The 26,939-nt window shown below is 43.9% G+C and overlaps 2 protein-coding genes across 2 annotated transcripts; both read left to right on the forward strand.

Annotated features, from left to right (window-relative positions):
* Positions 1–2,349: 2,349 nt before the first annotated feature.
* On the forward strand, positions 2,350–10,610 carry LOC139262630 (ferritin heavy chain, oocyte isoform-like). Its single transcript, XM_070877782.1, has 4 exons — positions 2,350–2,451; positions 5,961–6,107; positions 6,483–6,606; positions 10,516–10,610. The coding sequence occupies exons 1-4, from the start codon at positions 2,350–2,352 to the stop codon at positions 10,608–10,610; spliced, it is 468 nt and encodes a 155-aa protein (XP_070733883.1).
* Positions 10,611–15,384: 4,774 nt separating this feature from the next.
* On the forward strand, positions 15,385–18,043 carry LOC139262631 (ferritin heavy chain B-like). The gene is made up of 4 exons (XM_070877783.1): positions 15,385–15,492; positions 16,850–16,996; positions 17,409–17,534; positions 17,888–18,043. The coding sequence occupies exons 1-4, from the start codon at positions 15,385–15,387 to the stop codon at positions 18,041–18,043; spliced, it is 537 nt and encodes a 178-aa protein (XP_070733884.1).
* Positions 18,044–26,939: the final 8,896 nt, after the last annotated feature.

Below are 26,939 nucleotides of genomic sequence, written 5' to 3' on the forward strand. Positions count from 1 at the left end.
ATGGGTTTGAGTCCCCACTCCAGAGAATTGAGCACAAAATCTTGGCTGACACTACAGTGCAGAAATGAAGGAGTGTTGCACTGTTGGAGATACCATCTTTTGCATGAGATGTTCAACCAAGGCTCCGTCTGTCCTCTCAGGTGGACAGAAAAGATCCCATGGTCCCATGGCACTATATCGAGGAAGAGCAGGGGAGTTATCCCCGATATCCTGGCCAATATTTTTTCCTCAACCAACATCACTGTAAACAGATTTTGTATTCATGATCGCGTTGCTGTTTGTAGGACCTTGCTATGTGCAAATTGGCTCCGCATTTCCTACAACAGTGACTGCGCTTCAAAAAGTACTTCATTGGCTGTAAATCATTTTGGGACATCCTGAGATCATGAATGGCGCTATATAAATGCAAGGCTTTCTTTCTGGACTGCAATCTATCTCATTGTTACTGCAATTTCATGGTAACAAAACATGAACTGTACATCCCATGGTCCCCTCCACATCTAGCTGATGTGTGTATAGGTATTCAATGAAATTAGAAGTGATGGAGTATCTGAGAACTTGTGTTTGACACATTCATCACAAGCACTTTCCATGCACCTGACACACTGTTGGTTGCTTTGCAGACTCACTGAAGGACGGTTTTAGTTGGCAAGCAGATGAGAGGGCTGTGTTTGGTAAGGTGACCAGAGTCAGGGACTTACTGGATGGCGGAGGAGCAGGCTGGATGGCGCCAGAGGAGCTGGTATGGTGCCTATCCTGGGCCAAAGTCCGGCGTGCGGCCAATGCCATCGAGTCGCTAAAGACAGCACTGCGCCCTGACTCCGTTAGGTGTGTCGATGAGGCCCAAGCATGTGGGGCGATCCCATCTGAACTGACCCCCATCCGGACAGAATTCCTCATCGGTGCCAAGCCCGTCCTCCCTTTATTTATTGGGGACTTGGCCTGGAGGGTGTTGTATGGAGCAGTCCCGTGCAATCGATTTTGAAGTCGGTTCACGGACTCCCAGGCCGCCTGTAGTTTCTGCGGTCTGGAGGACTCCGTGTTCCATATCTATGATGAATGTATGAGGTTGCTGCCCCTCTTTCAATATTTGAAGGTGCTGCTGCTCAAATTCTGTTTGCACTTCAGTCCCACGCGCCTGATCTTTGGGCATCCTGTGCGGAAGGGAGTAGGCAGGTCGGAAGGCTTCTTCATTGGACTGCTCCTGGGCATGGTCAAATGGCCATTAACCAGTCTAGACAGCGGTTGGTCGAGGAGGTCATACAGCCCAACTGCCTGCTTCTCTTCCGCGGTTACATTCAAGTGAGGGATGTCACTGGAAATGGAGCACGCGGTGTCCACCAGTACGCTCGCAGCCTTCCGCGAGAGGTGGGCACCGGAGGGATTGAATGCATCATCACTCCCAGCAACCACATTTTAATTTGACCATTTATTGTTTTGAAAGTTTTATTGGTTAATTTGTCAGTTCTAGTGCCCCTTTAAAGGGGGCACTTGATTTACTGTTTTACAAAAGTAGTTGCAGACTCACTGATCTGTTTGGATGTTGCATCAAACCCGCAGATACCTGCAAATGACCAACCCACAGAACCATTCAGAACTATTGAAAAGACACTGACTCGCAAACAACAGAGGATGTCAAGGTGGCCATTAACTGGTCCGATCAGAGCGCGGTCGATGGAGTGATCTCTCCGTCTGCCTGCCTCCCTTCCGTTGCTATGTCCGCACCCAGGTGTCCCTGGAGAGGGAGCACGCGGTGTCTGCCGGTATGCTTGAGGCTTACCGTGACCGGTGGACACCAGAGGGACTGGAGTGCAGCGTGGATACAGGGAAATAAATTATAATTTGAAAGATTTTTATGTTAGTATTGTTATAATTTGGACTTATTGTTTATTCCCCCTTATAAAGAAGGCACTTATGGTTTAAATGTTTCCGATAGCTGATTTAATCATCCCAATTAGGGCAGTGGGCCTATCTGCGAATTGGCACAGGCTCGATGGGCCGAATGGCTTTCTTCCCTGCTGGAACCATTCTATGATTCTATGAATTGATTAGCCTTAAGATTAAAGCTGTGATTCTGGATATTTGAACTGTGTTTAGGACAATTGTGATCCTTATTGAGTTGTCAACCAATGATGCTCATTCTTCAAAGATCTGACTGGCTCTGGGAGTCCATTTCCCCTCCTCCCTTTACATGATTGGTGCTCTGAGAGGCTGCAATATCTGATTGGACAATTATCTAGGCTGCCGCACCCTCGATTATCCAGCAGTATAAATACAGGAGTTTGAGGTTAGTTAAATCTCAGTTTGGTACTTCATCAAATTTAGACTTCAATATATAAAAAAAATAAGATGGCTGCTCAAGTGTGTCAGAACTACCACCAGGACTGTGAGGATTCTGTCAACAAGCAGATCAACATGGAGCTCTATTCCTCCTATGTTTATCTCTCTATGGTGAGTTTTGTATATTTGACCACTTCACAATGGAGACTATGTAATGAGAATTGACTAAATTCTATGCTGTATTCCTCACTCCCCCCACCCCAAACAATGCCCAGGTGGATTCATTTTTGAAGCTATAATGTAATGCAATTCATCTTCATGTATATTATTTAATCCACTTATCTGTTTCTTGCAGTAGCTAAACTCAATTTTGAGTATCTTGAATCTTAGCGACTCAATTTCCTGTGCTCTTGTGAGCTGTGAGTTCTGAATTTGTATCCTTAATCTAAATCACTCCATAGCTTTTCATGGGTTAAGGCTGAGATTTTTGTTGGATAAGGTTAAATGGAATTAAACTACAGATGAGCTATAATGAAATTGAATGTGGAGCAGGATTGAGGGGCTGAATGGCCTACTTGTATTCCTAGTGTTTTTCTCCTCCTGTAATTGTAAGTACCAGTTTGTTCCCTTCTGTCTTTTCTCTAACACTTTTTTTGCTTTAGTGGTTTTAAAGCCTTAAGCAATCTAATTGAATAGCCCAAAGAATAGAGAATCCAATGAAACCTGTGACTCTGGATATTTGAACTATGTTTGAGGAAAGTTAGGACAATTGAGATCCTCATTGAGTTGTCAGCCAATGATGCTCATTCTTCAAAGATCTGACTGGCTCTGGGAGTCCATCTTCCCTCTTCCCATTACCTGATTGATGCTCTGAGATGCTGCAACTTCTGATTGGTTATTGAGGACTGTCAATCATCCTGCAGGCTGCCACACCCTGGATTATCCAACAGTATAAATACAGGCATATGTGGTTGGTTGAATCTTTACAGGAGTTTGTTGCTTCCACAAAGTTTTGATTTGTGAAAAAGAATCTAGATGGCTTCTCAAGTGCGTCAGAACTACCACCAGGACTGTGAGGATGCTGTCAACAAGCAGATCAACATGGAGCTCTATTCCTCCTATGTTTATCTCTCTTATGGTGAATTTTGTATATTTGACCGCTTCACAATGGAGACTATGTAATGAGAATTGACTGAATTCTATGCTGTATTCCCAACCCCCGTCCCCCCCGTCCCTCCCCCACCCCAAACTATGTCCCTGAGGATTCATTTTTGAAGTAATAATGTAATGCTATTCATTTTCATGTATATTCCTTAATACACTTATCTCTGTTCTTTGCAGTAGCTAAACTATATTGAGTATCTTGAATCTTAACTACTCAATTTCCTAGGCTCTTGAGCTGTGAATTCTGAATTTATATCCTCAGTCTAAATCACTCTATAGACTTTCATGGGCTGAGGCTGAGGTTTTTGTTGGATAAGGGTAAATGGAGTTAAGCTACAGATGAGCTATAATGAAATTGAATGTGGAGCAAGATTGAGGGGCTGAATGGCCTACTCATTTTCCTATTTTTCTCCTCTAATTTTAAGTACAAGTTTGTACCCTTCTGTCTTTTCTCTAACTCTTTGCTTGGTTTTAAAGCCTTAAGCAATCATGTCCCTACTCAGTGGAACTCTCTCTCAAAAGCTCTGCCTTCCTCCCCTGTGACAATCACTAAGTTCCTCAAATTCTGAGGGCTTCTGGTAACTTCTATTCCTTGGTATCTGGTTCTCCTGAAATGCCTTGTCTAGCGTTGAAGGTGCCAAATTAATGCTGCTTGTGGTAGATTTGGTTCCTTGGGATGAATGTAGCCAGTAAAACTGGACCAGTTTTTCTCCTTTTTTTGTATGATGTGAATTATGTACTGTTAGGGGAGCTTGGGGTGTGGGTTCGAATCCACACCCCCCTTGGGGTCTGTGTGCAATTTGAGGGTGGGTGAGTAACGTGGCACCAGACAGTGGATAAGAGTACAAAATGGCTAATGTTTGTTTAGAATAGCAAACAGGGCATAGGAAGAGGTCATAAAATAGCAGTAATGGCAAAATCTCATTTCAATAACCTGAAAAATCTTGCAACAGGGAAGGGGAAAACAAGAGGTTAAAACATTCCACTCACACAACCACACCTCCCACTCCCACCCTTCCTACCAATTCCTATCCTAATTTAAGTGAGGGGGTTTGGGCTATACACTCAATCCTAATCAACTCTGGGGTTCTGTAGCACTTATTTCAGCTCTGGGTCCCTCTAGGGTGGGTTTTATGTTCGGTTTTCCTCTTCGATGTTGCGTAGGTTTCTTTTATCTGCCTCGGTTATCCTCAGACTACAGCTGTGAATCCAGGTTATTGAACCAGTTGTCCAGGTCTGCACAGCTCTGCATACCCCAGCCTGATGCTTCTGCTATTTTCTCCCTGTCCAGTGTGTTCAGGGCTAACAGCAGCACCTGCTGCCACTTACCAACCAGGAGGTTGGCTCGTGGGTTTTTAGTCTCGACCAAAATCAAAGTTTGCAAAAGCCTCTCAGCTCCTTTCCCCCCAACAGCCAGCAGCCCTTTCAAGAACTGACCCCAAACTGTTTTTCCTACTGCTCCAGCTACATTCCCCCTCCAGCAGCCTTTTCAAGAACTGACCCCAAACTGTTTTTCTCCAACTCCTGCAAGTCTTTTCCTCTCCACTCCTCTCCTCCCCTGTGAACTCTGTCCACAACTGTTCTTTCTGGTGGTTGTGTCCTATATTTGTATTCAATTCCATTCTGGTCTTTTCGTGCTCAAAGCCAGTGGGTGGTCCATTGTGTAATTTTGGGTGGGGAAATAGCTTTGCATATTTAATCAGAAGATGTCACCGGTACACACAGCTGTGAGGACCAGGGTATTGTTTCAGTGCATGTAGGTGCCTGAAAGTCTGTGGGTCCTTTGTTACAGTCCTGGGAGTCAGTGGACCATTCCTGCAGTGATTCATAGTTTTGATTCAGAGCTATTGTCCATATTAATGTTAGTTTCCTTGTCCTTACGGTGTTTCAAATGCGGCTGTGGATTTTTGAACCTTACAACTGTGACCACATCTCAGACTTTAAGGGGTCTGATTAGAGTTCTAATAGTTCCCCTTCACTAGCCTATAGAAAATATATCTGGGTTAATAAACAATGATTGTGATTTCTGGTGACCAGAAGGGTATAAAGCTTGAAGTTCCTTCACTAATTTCCAGAGCTACAATGAATATAGGGTGCCAAGATTAAGGTTCCAGTTTTGAGCATGTTCAATCAAAGCTGAATTGGTGATCATGGAATGATGCAGCACAGGAGGCCAATTCAGTCCATTGTGCCTCGCTGAATGTTGGGTGGAGTGATGCAACTCGTCCACTCCCTGCATGTTCCCATGGATCTGTCCAATATTTATCCAATTTCCTTTTGAATGTTGACATTTAATCTGCTTCCACCAACCTTTCATGCCCTGCATGCATCTTTAATTAATAAATAAATAATAATAATAATTCCACTGGTTCTTTTGCAAATCAATAAGTTTCCAGATTTCATTGTAAAATTATTCACTGTCTGTACCAGGTTAGTTAAGTAGGTAGTTTCCATTACAAGGCCCAGGATAATGGTCTGCCATGCAATATCCAACTACGCTTCTGATCTCTCCGCAGTCCTTCTACTTTGACCGGGATGATGTTGCCCTGCGTCACTTTGCGGCGTTCTTCAAGGAGCAGTCACATGAGGAATGTGAGCATGCTGAGAAACTGATGGAATTCCAGAATCGGCGTGGAGGACGGATCATCTTGTCTGACATCAAGGTTGGATTTAATAAACTTGTGGTCTTCTTTCTCAGTCCCCTTGGACTGATTGGAACCAAACAATATGCAGCATAAACAAGCCATTTGTTAAGCTGGTCTTTGCTAGTGTTTATACTCCAGTGAGCCTCCTCCCACCTTGCTTCACCTCACCCCCTCAGCATATTGTTCTATTCCTTTCTCCCCATTCACATGCCTTGTTTCTGCTTCAAAAAAAAAAATGTCCTTTAAATTCCCCCTCAATATAACTCCAGTAATTATGGCCTAGATATTGGTTCATGCTAATGTAGATAATTGATTCACCCCTAATTTTGTTCTATACTTTCTCATGTTTGCTTAATTCAGTGTAAGTGAACTGTTAATTTTCTTTCTTCCTAGAAACCAGAGCAGGATGAGTGGAGCAATGGTCTGGAGGCGATGCAGAGAGCTCTGCAGATGGAGAAGAATGTGAACCAGAGCCTACTGGATCTGCACAAACTCTCCACTGAGGACAGACCCTCATGTAAGTTTTTTTTTCAATGATGTGGGCTTAAGTTGAGAAATTGTTGTCCTTGAACCCAATTAAAAGTTCTCCATGCACAATAGCTTTTTTGGTGGGGCGGGGGGGGCGGGGGAGGGTGCGGCTGTGGACAGTTATTGTAAATGTGTCCGTGACCCCAGGATCTGAGCATGTATTGTGCAGTAAGTTTAATCTAATGATGCAGTAATTGCATCAATCTCAATTGCATCACTTGACTATCCTCCAGTGTGAGGATTCAAATCCAAACTCAAGGGGAAGGTGACATTCCTTGATATCTGCTGCTGGACATAACTAGTTTCCCTCTTTCAGTTGTGTGACTTCCTGGAGACTCACTACTTGGATGAACAAGTGAAGATGATCAAGAAGCTTGGGATCACATCACCAACCTGAAGAGACTGGGAGCCCCTGAGAATGGCCTGGGAGAGTACCTGTTTGACAAGCACACTCTGGGGGAGAGTGACTAAACTGACTGACTGGATCAAGCATATTATATTTATATAATTAAGACCTCCATCCTGTAGGGAAGGATGGCTTCTGAGTTTGTACAAAGCTGTGAGACCTGGGCTCCTGATGTGAAATGTAACAAACAGTAAATAAACTGTTCAACATTGGACTAGGTTTTATCTCTTTGTATGTTTGTGGTTGCTTATGTTTCAATTTACATAACCTTGTTTGCATCAAAGAATTGCATAAGGATTTAGTAAGAAACTTTGTACATTAATGAGCCATGAGTCAGCCTGGGTTTGTGTGCTGTGACAGCTTAATGTTTCTAAATGTCTTTGGCTCTTGATGTCTATCTTTACAGGTGTCAATGTTCAGAATTGGACAGAAAAATACCATCTGGTCCATGCTGGTTGTTATTCTGGACCTATTAGCATATATATATACTTTTTTATTCCTTTCTAGCTTCCCCTTGAATTCATCTGTGCACTTTGCATTCAGTTATTACTGTGGGTAGTTCAGTAAATAATGCACTACTGCTTCTTATAGACTCCCTGTTAAATTGTGTGGGTAAAGAGCAAGTAACTGCAGCAATGTCTAAGCTCCTGCTCAGCATTTATTGCCTATCTCCAATTGCCCTTGAAGGTGAGTCACCTGGTACAACTGAGTGGCTTGCTATGCCATTTCAACAGGAAGTTGAGTCAACCACCTGGCTACAGGTCTGGAGTCACATATAGGCCTGCTGGTGTAAGTTGGAAGATTTCCTTTCTGAAACATTACTGACCTGGGTTTCATGATCACCAGTATTGATACTAGCTTTTATTTTTAGATGTATTTAATAAAATTTAAATTATGCAGCTGCTAGTGTAGGTTTTTATCTATTGGATCATTTGTTCAGATATCGGAAGGAGTAAGTGTATCAAGAAAAACACTGACATTAAATAGATACTTATCCTGCAACTCCAACCTGCCCATCTCCTGCTAGGCCTGTTCCATCAACTTATAAACCAATACAAGTACCTCTACCATTTTTGTATTTGGTCCTATTGTGCATTTCATACCAAACAGCAATCATCCTTTCCAAATCCCCCTGGCTTTACATACATGAATGGATTAAAATGTTGTTGATGCTGGAGCTGCAATTATCCAGTGTTTTGAAGTTAATTGAGGAACTTTGAGAACTGCACTGGGTGAAATTATATTGCCATCTTTAGTCTATCTGTTAATGTTTTATTCTGGGATGTGGGCATCACTAGCAAGGCAAGCATTTAATGCCCATGAGAATGTGGTGGTAAGCAACCACCTTACAGGCCTGTGGCAAAGGTACACTTGCACTGTTGTTACGGTGGGAGTTCCATGATTTTGACCCAATGGCGATATATTAACAAGTCAGAATGGTGCGGAGCTTGCAGGTGGTGGTGGTGTTCCCATGTGGCTGCTGCCCGTGTCCTTCTAGTTGGTAGAGCTTCTGGGTTGGTAGCTGCTGCAGTGCATTTTGTTGATAGTGCACACTGCAGCCACGGTGCACTGGTGGTGGAGACAGTGAATGTTGGTGATGGATGGGGTGCCAAATCCTTGCTTTGTCCGGGATGGTGTTGAGTTTCTGGGGAATTGTTGGAGCTGCACTCATTCAGGCAAGTGGAAAGTATTGCAGCGCACTCCTGACTTGTGCCTTGTCGATGGTGGAATGGCTTTGGGTTATGAGGTGAGACACACAATGCAGAATACCCAGCCTCTGACCAAGCTTGTTGCCACAGTATTTATGTGGCTAGTCCAGTTAAACTTCTAGTCTTCAGTCCCACACTACTGATCTTTGGGCATCCTGTGCGGAGGGGAGTTGTTAGGTCGGAAGGCCTCCTTGTCGGACTGCTCAGGCATTGCCAAGGTGGCCATTAATTGGTCCAGTCAGTGGGCGGTTGAGGAGCTTCTTTAGCTTGAACGCCTGCCTCTCTTCCGCGGTTACGCTCGAGCCAGGTTGTTCCTGGAGATGGAGCAGGCGGTGTCCACCAGTACATTCGTGGCCTTCCATGAAAGGTGGGGACGGGAGTGTATCACCCCCGCCAACAAAATTTTAATTTGATTGGTTTAATGTTCAAAAGTTTAATTTGTCGGTTCTAGCGCCCCTTTTAATAAGGGGGCACTTGAATTAAAGTTTTACAAAAATAGTTGTAGAGCTGTTGACATGCCATGGCGCACCATCTTGCTCTCTTGAGGAGGCGGGGGTCCCTAAAGGGAGTCCTCCCTTTATTAATTAGGATCTTAGCCAGATGGTTTGCACAAGACAATCCTGTGCAATAAGGTTTTATGTTGATTCACAGACTCCCTGGCCACCTACAATTTCTGTGGTCCAGAAGAGTCTGTGTACACTGTGTGAGGTTGCAGCCTCTCTTCCATTATTTGAAGGGGCTGCTCCTTGATTTTTGGCTGCACTTCAGTCCCAGGCTCCTGCTCTTTGGCCATCCTGTGCGGAGGAAAGTGAGTAGGTTGGAAGGCCACCGTGTGGGCCTGGCCATGGTGGCCATTAACCGGTCCAAACAGCGGGCGGTCGAGGGGGTCGTTCAGCCCGACTGCCTGCCTCTCTTCTGCGGCTACATTCATGCCAGTGTGTCCCTGGAGATGGAACATGCGGTGTCCACCGGAACGCTCGCAGCCTTCCATGAGAGGTGGGCTCCAGAGGGACTGGAGTGCACCATCATCTCCGGGAACAGAATTTATACGAAGTATGTCTAATCTCCTAATGTCCCATGGTTCACTGAGTGTTAGTATTCTAGAATATGGTGTCACAATAGGTCAATATCTTGCACTATTCTGTAATATTTCTAGAGTGTGGTCAGCTGCACACCAATCTTTGTTATATCCATTCAATAAAAGTATTACAACACAAATCAGGTACTTTATTTTTAAATATACTTCTCTGTTCCCCAGCCACAGACTCTATCCCTCTTCCTGGACACTATCTGAGGCTGAACCAGACTGTTCACAACCACGTCATTCTATTTGACCCTGAGCTGCGGTTTCAACCCTATATCCTCTCCGTGGTGAACATGGCTCTTGATGGTGTCCGTTCCATTTCTCGCAGCTCTAATCTCACCCCTTCCCCACCCTCCCAGAACCATAATACTGATCCCCTTATACTCACCTTTCACCCCACCAGCCATCACATTCAATGGATAATCGTCCGCCATTTCTGCCACCTCCCATCACCAAACACATTTTCACTTCCCCTCCCCTTTCAGCATTCCTAAGGGATCTCTCCCTCCATGACACCCTGGTCCACTCCTCAATCACCTCCAACACTCCCTCCCTTTCCTTTGGCACATTCTTGTGAAGGACATGCAACACCTGCCCTTTTACCTCCTCCCATCCCACTGTTCAGATCCCCAAACACTCCTTCCAGGTAAAACAGCAATTTACTTATACTTCTTCCAATTGAGTATACTCTATTCGCAGCTCACGATGTGGTCTCCTCTATACTGGGAAGAGCAAATGCAGATTGGGTGACCGCTTTGCGAAATACCTCTGTTCAGTCTTCAATGGTGACCTAGATTTTCCGATCGTCTGTCAAGTTAATTCTCCGCTCCACTCTCACTCTAACCTCTCTGTCCTCGGACCCTTGCACTGTTCTAGTGAAGCTCAACATAACCTCCTCAGCTTTCTATTGGGCACATTACAACCTTCTGGACTCAACAACGAGTTCAAAAATTTCAGATCATAACCTCTGTCCCTATTTTTTTCATACTGCATCTGTTGATTCTGCTGCACCCATTTACACCTCTTCTAGACACATCTTTTGTTCCTTTACTTGTCCCATTACCATCTGCATTTGCTTTGTACTTTCATACCTTTTGTCATTTAATCACTCCGGCCTTCCACCCTATCACAGACCTTCCCTTTTGTTCTTTCCTCCACTCACCCACCCTTTCCCTGCCCCTGCACTTGCTTAAAATCTGTTACATCTCTAACTTTTTCCAGTTCCGACAAAATGTCATCGACCTGAAACGTTAACTATTTTTCTCTCTCCATAGATGCTGCCCAATCTGTTGAGTATTTCCAGCAGTTTCTGTTTTTCTTTCAGATTTCCAGCATCCGCAGTATTTTGCTTTTGTTCCTTTTCTTCTTTTAAGTAACTGAACGCATTTTCAGATCAATGTCGTGTGACCTTGCATTAAACAAGATCATCTTCTGCTGAGAAATTAGTTGTAATCTTGATCAAACCTGATGTGCTTGGACATGTGGCTGTTTTAATCTCTTCCCCTTCAGAATACTGCCTTTGGTTCAGTGGTGGCCTCAGATGGTCATAGCTACAAGTCTAATATTAGCCTTTAACTGGTTTTAAAGTTGGGTGAACTGGAGAAAGAGATTTCAGTGTAATCTGGTCACGGTAAGACCTCACCGCTCATGTTTGAACCAATTTGCCAAGGGTGTGCTATTACAGTACAGAGTCTATACCTTCTGAATATACAACCCCCAAGAATTACTGCTGATAGGCTTTCTATTTTGGGAACACTAGGAATGTGATCGCTGAAGCAGGTATCGATCCAAAGCAACAGGAACGCTGGATGAGGTCTCACTAAGTTTACGTATCGTGTGGAAAGTTAGAATTGGGAACACAGTTCGATATCTTAATGTAAACTGCTAATCTATATACTACCAGCCTCTGTGATTTAGGCCAAAGGTCATGGAGAATGATTTAACATTGTGCAGTTTTCTCTTTGAGTCATATTCATCTAAATGTAATTGTTGACTATAATGGACCAAAATAGTTCATTTGCAATTAATGGATATGAGCCTTTCCCATCAGTTATAAATTAAATATACTGTTGTTTGAATTCAAATACCGGTGATTACCAGGATACAATAGGTATGGAATTACCACAGTCTCATTGCAGCCTTTAAACTGTCCTGACTCAAAGAGGAGATTCAGCATTTTTCAAGCTATATGTTAGGGGTACAATAGTGCAGTGGTTGTGTTACTGGACTAGTAATCCAGAGGCCTGGACCAATAATACACGGAATGTGAGTTCAAATCCCACCATCATTTGGATTCAGTTTAAAATGTATAACAAACTGATATCAGTAACCATGGACTTTTTGGATTGTTGTAAAAATCCAGTTGGCTCACTAATTTCCTTTTCAGGAAGGAAACCTGCCGTCCTTACATGTGACTCCATTTGCACAGTGATGTGGTTGATGCTTACATAAGAACATAAGAACATAAGAAATAGGAACAGGAGTAGACCATATGGCCCCATGAGCCTGCTCTGCCGTTCAATAAGATCATGGCTGTTCTGATCATGGACTCAGCTCCACTTCCCTACCCGCTCCCCATAACCCCTTATCCTCTTATTGTTTAAGAAACTGTTTATTTCTGTCTTAAATTTATTCAATGTCCCAGCTTCCACAGCTCTGTGAGGCAGCGAATTCCACAGATCTACATTCCTCTGGGTGAAGAAATTTCTCCTCATCTCAGTTTTAAATTGGCGGACCCTTATTGTAAGATCATGCCCTGTAGTTCTAGTCTCTCCCATCAGTGGAAACATCCCCTCTGCATCCACCTTGTCAAGCCCCCTCGTAATCTTATATGTTTCGATAAGATCACCTCTCATTATTCTGAATTCCAATGAGTTGAAGCCCAACCTTCTCAACCTTTCCTCATAAGTCACCCCCCTCATTTCCGGAATCAACTCCGTGAACCTTCACTGAACAGCCTCCAAAGCAAGTATATGCTTTCGTAAATGTGGAAACCAAAACTGCACACAGTATTCCAGGTGTGGCCTCACCAGTGCCCTGTATAGCTGGAGTAAGACTTCCCTGCTTTATACTCCATCCCCTTTGCAATAAAGGCCAAGATTCTATTGGCCTTCCTGATCACGTGCTGTACCTGCATACTATCCTTTGGTGTTTCATACACAAGTATCCCCAGGTCCCGCTGTACTGAAGCACTTTGCAATCTTTCTCCATTTAAATAATAACTAGCTCTTTGATTTTTTTTCTGCCAAAGTGCATGAACTCACACTTTCTAACATTATACTCCATCTGCCAAATTTTGCCCATTCACTTAGCCTGTCTATGTATTTTTGTGTCCTCCTCACACATTGCTTTTCCTCCAATCTTTGATCATCAGCAAACTTGGCTACATTACACTCAGTCCCTACTTCCAAGTCGTTAATATAGATTGTAAATAGTTGGTGTCCCAGCACTGATCACTGCGGCACCCCACTAGTTACTGATTGCCAACCAGAGAATGAACCATTTATCTCGACTCTGTTTTCTGTTCGTTAGCCAATCCTCTATCAATGCAAATATATTAACCCCAACCCTGTGAACTTTTATCTTGTACAGTAACCTTTTATGTGGCACCTTGTCAAATACCTTCTGGAATTCCAAATATACCACATCCACTGGTTCCCCTTTATCCATCCTGTTTGTTACATCCTCAAAGAATTCCAGCAAATGCTCTCTGAAGTGACCGAGCAAGGCGTCTCTCAAACATTGAGTACCTGAAGGTTCAAGAAGGAGTCTCACCAGCACCTTCTCAGGGCAACTAGGGATAGGCAATGAATGTCGGCCTTGCCAGCGACATCCAAACTTGGGCATTTGCAAACTCAGACGAAGTTCCAAGCAATGAGACCAAATCTCCAGTAATTCCTCCTATAGTTACCTGGCTGCTTTCTCCATCTCTTCAGCCTGCCTTCCCCTTGCTGTGCAGCACTTGGCTCAAGCTCCTGCTGTTTGTATCAATCTTGTTTTATATTTCCCTACCTCTCTCTGCGCTCAGCTCTAACACATGGTCTAACACGAAAGATGAGACTGGGATCACCGGAGGCAGATAAATTCGAGATTTCACAGATGATTGAGTTAGTTATTGGCAGAGTGGGTAACTGAGAGCATTTAATTTCGGAGATCAGTCAGATGGACTCAGTGGGTAGCACTCTCGTCTCTGAGTCAGAAGGTTGTGGGTTGAAGTCTCCACTCCATAGACGTGAGCACAGAATCTCGGCTGACACTAGAGTGCAGTCATGAGGGAGTGCTGCTCTGTCGGAGTTGTTGTTTTTCAGATGAGACGTTCAACCATGGCCCTGACTGCCCTCTGAGCTGGACATAACAGAATACTTTGAAGAAGAGCAGGGGAGTTATCCCCAGTGTTCAGGTCAATATTTATTCCTCAACCAATGTTACTGAGAACAGATAATGTGGTCATGTTCACCTTGCTGTTTGTGGGGCCTTGCTGCGTGCAAATTGGCTGCCATATTTCCTACATTACAACAGTCACTGTGCTTCAAAATGTACTTCATTGGCTGTGAAGCGGTCAGGGACAGCCTGGGATTGTGAAAGGCGCTATATAAATGCAAGTCTTCCTTTTTGGCCTGCAGTCTATTTCATTGCTTCTAAAATTTAATGATTAAAAAACATGAACAGAACATGCTATGGTTCCCTCCACATTCTAGCTGATGTGTGTACAGCTGCTCACTAAACTTGGAAGTGATGGAGTATCTGAGCACTTGTGTTTGACGCATTGATCGTGAGCACTTTGAATTCATCTAACCCACTGTCGGTTGCTTTGCAGACTCACTGATCTGTTTGGATTTTGCAGCAAATCCGCAGATACCTGCAAATGACCAACCCACACAACCATTCAGAACTATTAAAAAGACAGTAACTCCCAAACAACAGAGGATTCAATGAACCTTTCAAGGTGGCCATTAACTGGTCCAGGCAGAGCACGGTCGATGGGGTGTTCTCTCCACCAGCCTGTCTCTCTTCCGCGGCTATGTCCCTGCCCGGGTGTCCCTGAAGAGGGACCACGCGGTGTCTGCCGGTATGCTGGAGGCTTTCCATGAACGGTGGGCACCAGAGGGACTGGAGTGCAGCGTGGATACAGGGAACTAAATTATAATCTGAAAAGTGCTTGTTAGTTTTGTCATATTTGGAACTTATTGTTTATTCATCCTTATAAAGGGGACACATGGTTTAATTTTTTCCCAATTGATTAGCCTAAAGAGTAGAGGATTCCTTTCAACCTGTGATTCTGGATATTTGAACTGTGTTTGAGGAAAGTTAGGACAATTGAGATCCTCATTGAGTTGTCAGCCAATGATTCTCATTCTTCAAAGATCTGACTGACTCTGGGAGTGCATCTCCCTCCTCCCTTTAGTAGATTGGTGCTCTGAGAGGCTGTAACTTCTGATTGGGTAATGAGGACTGTCACTCATCATCTACTCTGCCACACCCTGGATTATCCAGCAGTATATAGAAGGGGTTTGAGGTTGGTTAAATCTCAGTTTGTTGCTTTAACAAGGTTTAGATTTGTGACAAGAAATGAAGAGGGTTTCTCAAGTGCGTCAGAACTACCAGCAGGACTGTGAGGATGCTGTCAACAAGCAGATCAACATGGAGCTCTATTCCTCCTATGTTTATCTCTCTATGGTGAGTTTTGCATTTTAGACTAATTCACAATGGAAACTCTGTAATGTGAATTTACTAAATTCTGTGCTGTATCCAGTTCACTTATTGGGCCCAATTTTGGCCAACCCATTTTTTTTTTGGCGCACTGACCCTTTTATGTGCTGACTTTGCACTAGAAAAGGTGACAAAAAACTTACTTGGTATCTTAACCCCTCTGCCGAGTTTCCCAGGTCGTGGTGTGGCATGGCATCCATGGTGGAGTGGGGGGGGGTGGGTGCTTGAGTTACAGCTCTGCGCTGAAAACACTGCTGATAGTTGTCGCATGCGCAGTGGAGTTTGTGCCCATGCTCCTCGCCCTTGCAGCGTATCCTGCAAGCTGTCAGCAGGACCTGATGATTTTTGCTCTCCTGGCCGAATGGTCGCCTGTGTCTGAGTGCAGCCCAGGCTGGCAGCACCCTACCCAAGATGCTGCTGAGCCCACCATTCACCTCCATCCCGATGCGTCTTTGCTGACCGCCCCATCCCATGCCGAATGGTCTCCTGTACTGGCCGGCCCGATGCCTTCCCTGGCCCAAGGTAGGATTTACTTCAAATATTTAGTTATTTAATTGTTTACTTGAGTTCTTTATTTTTAGTTATATTAAATTTTTTTTTTTATTTGTAATGTTAGGTGATTGGGTGCAGGTCCTTACTTACTTACCTGTGCCAATTTCTTAACTGCCCACAATGTTTTTCAGAGCTGGCCACATACGCTGACCTAAGTTGATTTGGTTTAAATGTTAGCTGGTCAAAGTGGCATAAATAACAAACTGGTGTAAGTGTTTGGGATTGCCCCAGGAGGGAAAAAAAAATTGTACCTCACTAAGTTACTCTGGAACAAGTTTATTGGGGAAAAGTGGGTTATTTAACTTGCGTAATAAAAAACCAACTTGCTCCAAAAAAATGATGCAAATGATGGCTAAAAGTGGGCCCATTCTGAGGATCCTGGCAACTTTTGAGCTTGAAGTTTGTGGAGAATATTCTGCACTCCATGCATGGAATTCAGAATTTGTATTCTTACTCTAAATCACTGCATGGTCTTTCTCGATCTTTGCAATCTTAAAATGAGTTGGACCATGTAGGACGGAAGTCAGGAAGTATTCATTCCTGCAAGAATTGGTGGAAATCTAGGATACTTTCATTTGCATTAACCCCACCCCCTGCCCCCGTCCACACGGAAAAATCAAGGCTTTGATGCTGGGCTGTGGTTTTTCATTGGGTTAAAAGTTCAGTGCAACTGTGAACCCTTGATCGAAAGCAAAATATTGAGGTTGAATTACTGTACACGATGACTGATTCTGCAATATAATACCGAGCTACTCTTCTGATCCCTCTGCAGTCCTATTACTTTGACCGGGATGATGTTGCCCTGTGTCACTTTGCTGAGTTCTTCAAGGAGCAGTCACATGAGGAACGTGAGCATGCTGAGAAACTGATGGAATTCCAGAATCGGCGTGGAGGATGGATCATCTTGGCGGACATCAAGGTCGGAGTCAATAAATGAGTGGCTTTCTGTCTGGCTCCCCTTAGACTGATTGTTCCAAATATATTCCAAAGCAATTATTTTCAATTTACAGGACTCTGGCCATTTGGCCAAATTGGTCTTTGCTGGTGTTTATACTTCAGCGAGCCCCCTCCCACATTGCTTTATCTAACCCAATCAGCATATCATTCTATTCCTTTCTCTCCATGCACCTGCTGAGCTTCCCCTTAAATACATCTATGCTTTTTACCTGATCGATATGATTCCAGTGGTTGTGTTAGCTTAATGGCAATTTTATATTCTAACCCATAGATTCATGTTAAAGTAGACTTTTGATTGCACCCCTAATTTCTTTCAATACTTTCTAATGTTTGTTTAATCCATTGTAAGAGAACTGTTTGAACTTTCTTTCCAGAAACCAGAGCAGGATGAGTGGAGCAATGGTCTGGAGGCGATGCAGAGAGCTCTGCAGATGGAGAAGAATGTGAACCAGAGTCTGCTGGATCTGCACAAACACTCCACTGGGAGCACTGACCCTCATGTAAGTTCTTGTGGGCTTTCTGATAAGTTGGAGGTTGTGGAACCTTGCTGTTTTGGTGCCTACTTAGAAGATCTTCATGCCTAATATCTTTATGCAGGTGTGTCTCTTTTTTTTGTTTGGGAAGGGAAGGGGGAAGTTGGCCTACTGTGGACAGTGACTAGTAAATGTCAGTGATCCCAGGATCTGAGCACCTATTGTGCAGTATGTTTAATCTAATGATGCAGTAATTCCATCCATCTCAATTGCACCACTTGACTATCCTTCAGTTCAATAGGATTAAAATCCAAATTCTCCAGTGAAAGCTGACATTCCTTTATATCTGCTGCTGGGCATAACTAGTTTCCCTCTTTCAGTTGTGTGACTTCCTGGAGACTCACTACTTGGATGAACAAGTGAAGATGATCAAGAAGCTTGGAGATCACATCACCAACCTGAAGAGACTGGGAGCCCCTGAGAATGGCCTGGGAGAGTACCTGTTTGACAAGCACACCCTGGGGAAGAGTGACTAAACTGTCTGACTGGGTCAAGCTTATTGTGTTTAGTACTTGTATAATAACTGGGACCCCTGTTCTGTCGGGAATGATGGCTTGCGATGTTGGACATGGATCTGTGAGACCGAGGCTCTTGGTGTGAAATGTAACATAACTGTAAATAAACTGTAACATTGGACTGGGTTTTGTCTCCTTGTATGTTTTGAGTGGTTATTTTTAATTTAACATGTGATTTACATCAGACCAGAATTACACTGAGTTGTGCAACAGTGTTATGGGATTCAGTCCTATGAAATTTGTTTTTTCTCTGGGGTTTATTGAGTTGTATAGTCAGACACGTGTTGCAAGGTGTGAGATGTACGAGCGTGTGTTCAGACCATTAACAGCCACCTGAGATATGGTCAGAGGGCGGTTATAGGGAGTGTCTTAAATAGTTTGAGAGGGAATGGTAGAGTGTGGGATCTAGATAGTGGATTAAAAATACCTGTTCCTATTAGTGAACTGCCATTACATAACTGATAATTCCGCATAACAAAAGTTGCTGAAACACGTGTTAAACACTGGGAATGTTTCCCACTCAATCTGTGTCTCCATTTCAGATCTACGAAGGGAAAAAAGTCCAGGATTAGCATCCTATTTGATACATGTATTGGCCCTGGAATTAGCAGTTTGTAGTCAGTAACTGCTGCAGATCCTGTTCAGTTATTATTGCAGGTCGTTCAGAAACTAAACTCACCACTGCTGCTGTAGACTTTCTGTTAAGCTTTGTAGGCAGAGCAGCAGTGTCTGAGTCCATTGAATTCCAGGGACTACAATTGTGTGAGGCGGGAAAGCAACAGGTGCCATCAGCTTGCTGTCACAGCTTTATCGGTTAGTGTGCATACCCTAGTGTGGTGGTTCTGAGACAGAATTTCTTCCGTCTGCTCCCAGTGTGATCGAATAACTTGCCACATGAAAAATGCTCACATGAATAAGGTATTGAAGGACTGCCAGTGCAGCTGGACTCAGTTTCCCACAGTTATACTCTAACCCCTTTCCCTCACTCACAGGTCCCCTTGTCCTTACCTTCCCTATCTTCAGTGTCCACATTCAACGAATCATCCTCAATGTTTTCTGCCACCTCCAGAGCAATCCTACTGGCAAACGCATCTTCCTTTTCCTTCCCCTTTAGCATTGTGAAGTGACCTCTCCAACTCTGACACTCTGGTTGTCAATCACCCCAAAGACCCCCTCCCTATCCCATGGCACATTCCAGTGAAAGTGCAGGAGATGCAACACCTGTCCTTTTACTTTCTCTCTCTTCCCACTGTTCAGAGCACCAAACACTCCTACCAGTTGAAACAGTGAATTAATTGTACTTGCAATTTAGTATACTCTATTCGTTGCTCACGATGTGGTCTCCTCTACATTGGGGAGACCAAATCCTCTTTCGACAGTCCTTCGAAGTCGAGGATGACTTGCTTCCATGCTCAAAATGCGTTCTCTAGTGATTGAAGAATCCAATGTGATATGTAAATTCTCTATCACAGGTGGTGTGGAGGAACAGGAGGTTGGGGTGCCTGGGTTGCTGTGCGCTCCTTCCGCTCTCAATGCTTGGATTGAGCTTGCTCTCGGCGAAGAGACTTGAGATGTTCAGTGCCCTCCCAGATATGTTTCCTCCACTTTGGGGGGGTCTTGGGCCTGAGATTATCAGGTGTCGATGGGAATGTTACACTTTTTCAAGGAGGCTTTGAGGGTGTTCTTGAAGCGTTTCCTTTGTCCAACTGGCGCTCACCTCCCGTGTCGGAGCTCCGAATATTTTAGGAGTCTCGAGTCAGACATACAGACAATGTGGCCCGTCCAGCAGAGTTGATCAAGTGTGGTCAATGCTTCGATGTTGGCCTGAGCAAGGACACTGATGTTGATGTGCCTATCTTGCCAATGCATTTGCAGAATCTTGCGCTTTCAACGGTGGTGGTATTTCTCCAGGGTTTTGAGATGCCTGCTGGACATAGTCCATGCCTCTGAGCCAAAAAGAAGGGCGGTTATTACCACTGCTCTGTAGACCATGAGCCTGGTGCCAGGTTAGATGTCCTGGTCTTGAAACACACTCTTCCTCAGGCAACCGAAGGCTGCACTGAAGGTGCGTTGGACCTCGTCGTCGATGTCTGCCCTTGTTGAGAGAGGGCATTGGGGTGACCAAATACAGATTGGGTGACCGCTTTGCAAAACACCTCTGTTCAGTCTGCAAACTTCCGGTTGCCTGTCACTTTAATTCTCCGCTCCCCTCACAATCTGACCTCTCTGTCATCGGCCTCTTACACTTCCAACAAAGCTCAACATAAGCTGCTCAGCTTTCTATTAGGCACGTTATAGCCTTCTGGACTCAGCATCGAGTTCAACAATTTCAGACCAAAACCTCTGTCCATATCTTTTTCAGCTGGTAGCTGTTGATGATTCTGCTGCATCCATTTACACCTCTTCTAGACCCATCTTTTGTTCCTTTACTTGTCCCAATACCATCTCCATTTGCTTTGTACTTTCATACCTTTTGTCATTTAATCACTCCGGCCTTCCACCCTATCACAGACCTTCCCTTCTGTTCTTTCCTCTCCTCCCCCACCCCTTTCTCTGCCCCTGCACTTGCTTAAAATCTGTTACATCTCTAACTTTTTCCAGTTCCGACAAAATGTCATCGACCTGAAACGTTAACTCTTTTTCTCTCTCCATAGATGCTGCCCGACCTGTTGAGTATTTCCAGCAGTTTCTGTTTTTCTTTCAGATTTCCAGCACCCGCAGTATTTTGCTTTTGTTCCTTTTCTTCTTTTAAATAACTGAGCGCATTTTCAGATCAATGTCGTGTGACCTTGCATTAAACAAGAACTACTTCTGGTGAGAAATAGGTTGTGATCTTGATCAAACCTGATTTGTTTGGGCGTGTGGCTGTTTTAATCTCTTCCCCTCCAGAATACTGACTTTGGTTCAGTGGTGGCCTAAGATGGTCACAACTACAAGTCTAATCTTAGCCTTTAACTAGTTTTAAAGTTGGGTGAACTGGAGAAAGAGATTTCAGTGTAATCTGGTCACGGTAAGACCTTGCCCCTCATGTTTGAACCAATTTGCCAAGGGTGTGCTGTTACAGTACAGAGTCTGCACCTTCTGAATAGACAACCCCCAAGAATTACTGCTGATAGTCTTTCTATTTTGGGAACATCAGGAAAGTATTCGCTGAAACAGGTATCGATCCAAAGCACAAGGAACGCCGGACGAGGCCTCACTAAATATACGTATCGTGTGGAAAGGAAATATTGGGAACATAGTTGGGTATCTTAATGTAAACTGCTAATATATACACTGGACATAACTACCAGCCTCTGTGAACTAGGCCAATTTTCATGGAGAATGAAAAGAGGAGATTCAGCCTTTTTTCAAGCTATATGTTAGGGGTACAATCGTGCAGTGGTTATGTTACTGGACTAGTAATCCAGAGGCCTGGACCAATAATACACGGAATGTGAGTTCAAATCCCACCATCATTTGGATTCAGTTTAAAATTGAAAACAAACTGATATCAGTAACCATGGACTTTTTGGATTGTGATAAAAATCCAACTGGCTCACTAATTTCCTTTCAGGGAAGGAAACCTGCCGTCCTTACCCAGTCTGGCCTTATATGTGACTCTATTTGCACAATAAGGTGGTTGATTCTTACCTGCCCTCTGAAGTGACCGAGCAAGTCGTCTCTCAATCATTGACCACCTGAACATGGTTCAAGGAGGAGACTCACCAGTGGTTTCTCAGGGCCACTAGGGATAGGCAATAAATGTCGGCCTTGCCAGCGACATCCAAACTTGGGCATGTTCCAAACTCAGATGAAGCTCTAATCTCCAGTAGTTCCTCCTAGTTCTCCATCTCTTCAGCCTGTCTTCCCCTTGCTGTGCAGCACTTGGCTCAAGCTCCTGCTGTTTGTTTTAATCTTGTTTTATATTTCCCAGCCTCTCTCTGCGCTCAGCTCTAACACATGCTCTAACACGGGAGATGAGTCTGGGAACACGGGAGGCAGATAACGTGGAGATTTCACAGATTATTGAGATAGATATTAGCGTAATGGGTAACAGAGAGCTTTTCGTGTCGAGGATCAGTCAGAGACTCAGTGGGTAGCATTCTCATCTCTGAGTCAGAAGGTTGTGGGTTCAAGTCCCCACTCTGGAGACGTGAGCACAGAATCTCGGCTGACACTACAGTGCAGTAATGAGAGAGTGCTGCACTGTCAGAGTTGTCATCTTTCGGATGAGATGTAAAACCGCTGCCCCGTCTGGTCTCTGAGCTGAACATAAAAGATCCCAGAGCACTACTTTGAAGAAGAGCAGGTGAATTATCCCAGGTGACCTGGTCAATATTTATTCCTCAAGCAATGTCACTGAAAACAGATAATGTGGTCATGTTCACCTTGCTGTTTGTGGAGCCTTGCTGTGTGCAAATTGGCTGCCACATTTCCTACATTACAACAGTGACTGTGCTTCAAAAAGTACTTCATTGGCTGTAAAGCGCTCAGGGATATCCTGAGCTTGTGAAAGGCGCTATATAAACACACGTCTTTCTTTTTGGACTGTAGTCGATTTCATTGTTTCCAAAATTTCATGATAAAAAACAAGAACTGAACATGCCATGGCCCCTTTCACATTCGAGCTGATGTGTACAGGTGCTCACTAAACTTGGAAGTGATGGAGTATCTGAGTATTTGTGTTTGACACATTGATCACAAGCAATTTGCATTCATCTGACCCACTTTTGGTTGCTTTGCACACTCACTGACCTGTTTGGATCTTGCATCAAATCCGCAGATACCTTCAAATGACCAACCCACAGAACCATCCAGATCTATTAAAAAGACACTGACTCGCAAACAACAGAGGATTCAATGAATCTTTCAAGATTGCCATTAACTGGTGCAGGCAGAGCACGGACGATGGGGTGTTCTCTCCGGCTGCCTGCCTCTCCTCCGTGGCTATGTCCGTGTCCGGGTGTCCCTGGAGAGGGAGCAGGTGGTGTCTGCCGGTATGCTGGAGGCTTTCCATGACCGGTGGCCACCAGAGGGACTGGAGTGCAGTGTGGATACAGGGAACTAAATTATAATTTGAAAAGTGCTTATGTTAGTTTTGTCATGTTTGGAACTTATTGTTTATTCCCCCTTATAAAGGGGGCACTTACAGTTTACGTTTTTCCCAATTGATTTGTCTAAAGAGTAGGGGATTCATTTAAACCTGTCATTATGGATATTTGAACTGTGCTTGAGGAAAGTTAGGACAATTGTGATCCTCATTGAGTTGTCAGCCAATGATGCTCATTCTTCAAAGATCTGACTGGCTCTGGGAGTCCATCCCCCTTCTTCCAATTACTTGATTGGTGCTCTGAGAGGCTGATTGGGTATTTAGGACTGTCACTCATCCTGCAGGCTGCCACACCCTGGGTTGTCCAGCAGTATAAATACAGGCATTTGGGGTTGGTTGAATCACTACAGGAGTTTGAGGTTGGCTACATTTCAGTTTGTTACTTCCACAAAATTTTGATTTGTAAAATGGAATACAGATGGCTTTGCAAGTGTGTCAGAACTCCCACCCAGACTGTGAGGATGCTGTCAACAAGCAGATCAACAGGGAGCTCCATTCCTTCTATATTTATCTCTATGGTGAGTTTTGCATTTTAGACCACTTCACAATGGAGACTATGTAATGTGGAATTACTAAATTCTGTGCTGTATCCAGCCCACCTATTCTGAGTATGTTGAGTCTTTGACTCATTTCTGGGCTCTTTTGAGCTTGTTGAGAAGTTTATTCCGAATACATTCTGCACTCAATGTATGGAATTAAGAATTTGTATCTCCCTCTATTTTCCCTTCCCCCCCTCCCCCCCCCCCCCCCCTGCCGCGCCTGCCCCTCCACCACACACAAATCAAGGCTTTGATGCTGGGCCAATGTTTTTTATTGGCTAAGGCTATCAAAAGATTGTTTCCATGAAAATGTCCATCAAAGGCAGTCGCTCGAAATTGAAGCAGACTTGCTTCCACTCTTCAAATGAGTCCTTGGGTGGCTGAACAGTCCAATATGACAACCACAGACTCGGGTGGGAAACATAGTTGTTGAGGGAAAGAGTGGGTGGCACTAGTTTGCCGCACGCTTTTTTGGTTGCCTGCTCTTGGTGGTGAGACTCGTGGTACTCGGCACCCTCCTGGATGCACTTCTTCCACTTGGGGTGATCTCTGGCCAGGGATTCCCAGGTGTCAGTGCTTATGTTACAATTTTTCAAGGAGGCTTTGAGGATGTCCCTGTAATGTTTCCTCTGCACACATTTGGCTCGTTTGCCATTAAGGAGTTCCATGTTCAGTAAAGTTTTGAACCCTTGAAAGAAAGCAAAATATTGAGGTTGAAGTTATGTGCTGTGCAAATGATGATGGGTCTGTGACAATCTTCTGATCTCTCCATACTCTTACTTTGACCAGGATGATGTTGCCCTGTGTCACTTTGCTGAGTTCTTCAAGGAGCAGTCAGGTGAGCATGTTGAGAAACTGATAATTCCAGAATTGACATGAAGGCTGAATCATTTTGGCGGACATCAAGGTTTGGTTCAATAAAAGTGGCCTTCGACTGAATGTTCCCAATACGTGATAAAGCAATTATTTCCAATTTACAGCACGCAGGCCATTTGGCCAAGCGGGTCTTTGCTAGTGTTGATACTCCACACGAGCTTCCTCCCATTTCACTTTATATCTCCCTGTCAGCATATCATTCTATTTTCTCCCCATGCACTTGCATTGCTTCCCTTTTTTAAAATACATGGAAGCTATTTGCCTTATCAATTTGACTCGAGTAGTTGTGATAGCTTAATGGCAATTTTTTATTTGAACAAATAGGTTAATGGTAAAGTAGACTATTGATTGCACCCCAATTTCCTTTATTACATTATAATGTATGTTTAATCCATTGTAAGTGAACTTTTTGAACTTTCTTTCCAGAAACCAGAGCAGGATGAGTGGAGCAATGGTCTGGAGGTGATGCAGAGAGCTCTACAGATGGTGAAGAATGTGAACTAGAGTCTGCTGAATCTGCACAAACTCTCCACTGAGGACAGACCCTCATGTAAGTTCTTAATGTTTTAATGTAAGTTGGAGGTTGTGGAACCTTGCTGTGCTTGGGCCTAATTAAAAGATCTCCATATCTAATGGCTTTGTGTTGGTGTCTCTTGTTTCGGGAGCAGTGGGAGGGGAGGGGAGGGGAGGGGAGGGGAGGGGAGGGGAGGGGAGGGGGGGGGAATGTTGGCCTACTGTGGACAGACTAGAAAATGTTCCAGGATCTGAGCACCTATTGTGCAGTGAGTTTAATCTAATGATGCAGTAATTCCATCAATCTCAATTGCACCACTTGACTATCCTCTAGTTCAAGAGAATTAAAATCCAAACTCCTGAAGGGGATGCTGATATTCCTTGCTGTCTGCTGTTGGACATAACTAGTTTCCCTCTTTCAGTTGTGTGACTTTCTGGAGACCCACTACTTGGATGAACAAGTGAAGATGATCAAGAAGCTTGGAGATCACATCACCAACCTGAAGAGACTGTGAGCCCCTGAGAATGGCCTGGGAGAGTAACTGTTTGACAAGCACACCCTGGGAGAGAGTGACTAAATTGTCTGATGGGTTCAAGTGTATTAAATTTATATAATGAGGACATTGATCCTGTTGGCAATGATGGCTTCTGATTTTGTACAAATAGCTATGATGCAAAATGGAACAACTGTACATAAACTGTTCAATATTGGACTGGGTTTTGTATCCTTGTATGTATGAATGGTTGCTTATCTTTCAATTTAACATAATCAGAATTACACTGAGTTAAGCAACAGTATCATAGGATTCAGTCTAAACAAATTTGATTTTCCTGACCTGACTTATTTTGAACTATTTGATATTCAGACATGGGTTGCAACATCTAAAATGTTCAAGTGGATTTTAATGGTCTGACCATACCCATGTGATATTGACTGAGAGACAAAGCATGGTCAGAGGTAGGTTGGAGGGTGTGACTTATATCAGGCTAGAGAGGGAATGCCAGAGCTTAGGATTTGGTGCTGATTAAAAATACCTGTTCCCACGAGTGAACATTCTCTTGGCTGTTACATAAAACTTCAATATACCAGAATACAAGCTGCTGTAATATGTTAAACAGTGGTAGTATTTTCCAGTAAATCAGAGTTTCACCTGGATTAGCATCGTATTAGCAGTTTGTGTAAAGTCCTGTCCCCTCAGTACAGATTCACACGAGGCATGTAGTGAAGTCAAAGTCACTCTGGATCTGCACCTTTATTTCACTGCTCTGGAATGCTGCACTTGCCTGAGACCTGTTCTTATATACCTGTCTCTTGCACGTGCACCCCTGTTGATAAGGTATGCTGGTGGTTACAGGTCATATCTTATTAGTCATTTATATCATGTTAGGATACAGTTATATATAATAATGTAAGATACATGACAGTTTGTATTCAGTATTTGTTGTAGATCCCGTTCAGTTATTATTGTAGGTTGTAAAGTAACTGAACTGACCACTGCTGCTGTAGACTTTCTGTTACGCTTTGTAGGCAGAACAGCAACTGCTGCACAGACCAGCAATATCTGAGTGCATTGACTTCGGGGCCTACAATTGGGTGAGGAGGGAAAGCAACAGGTGCCATCAGCTTGCTGTCACAGCCTCATTGGTTTGTGTGGGATAGCCACGTGTGGTGGTTCGGGGACAGATTTTCTTCTGCCTGCTCTGAGCATGATTGAATAACTTGCCAATGTGATCTATGCTTACATGAATAAGATAGTGAAGGATGACCTGTGCAACTATACTCCAATAAAATATAATCCTTCTGGAAGGGAGAGTAAATGTATTTATTTAAATGCAC

This window comes from Pristiophorus japonicus, chromosome 4 (genome assembly GCF_044704955.1).
Source record: "Pristiophorus japonicus isolate sPriJap1 chromosome 4, sPriJap1.hap1, whole genome shotgun sequence".
Taxonomy (NCBI): Eukaryota; Metazoa; Chordata; class Chondrichthyes; family Pristiophoridae; genus Pristiophorus; species Pristiophorus japonicus.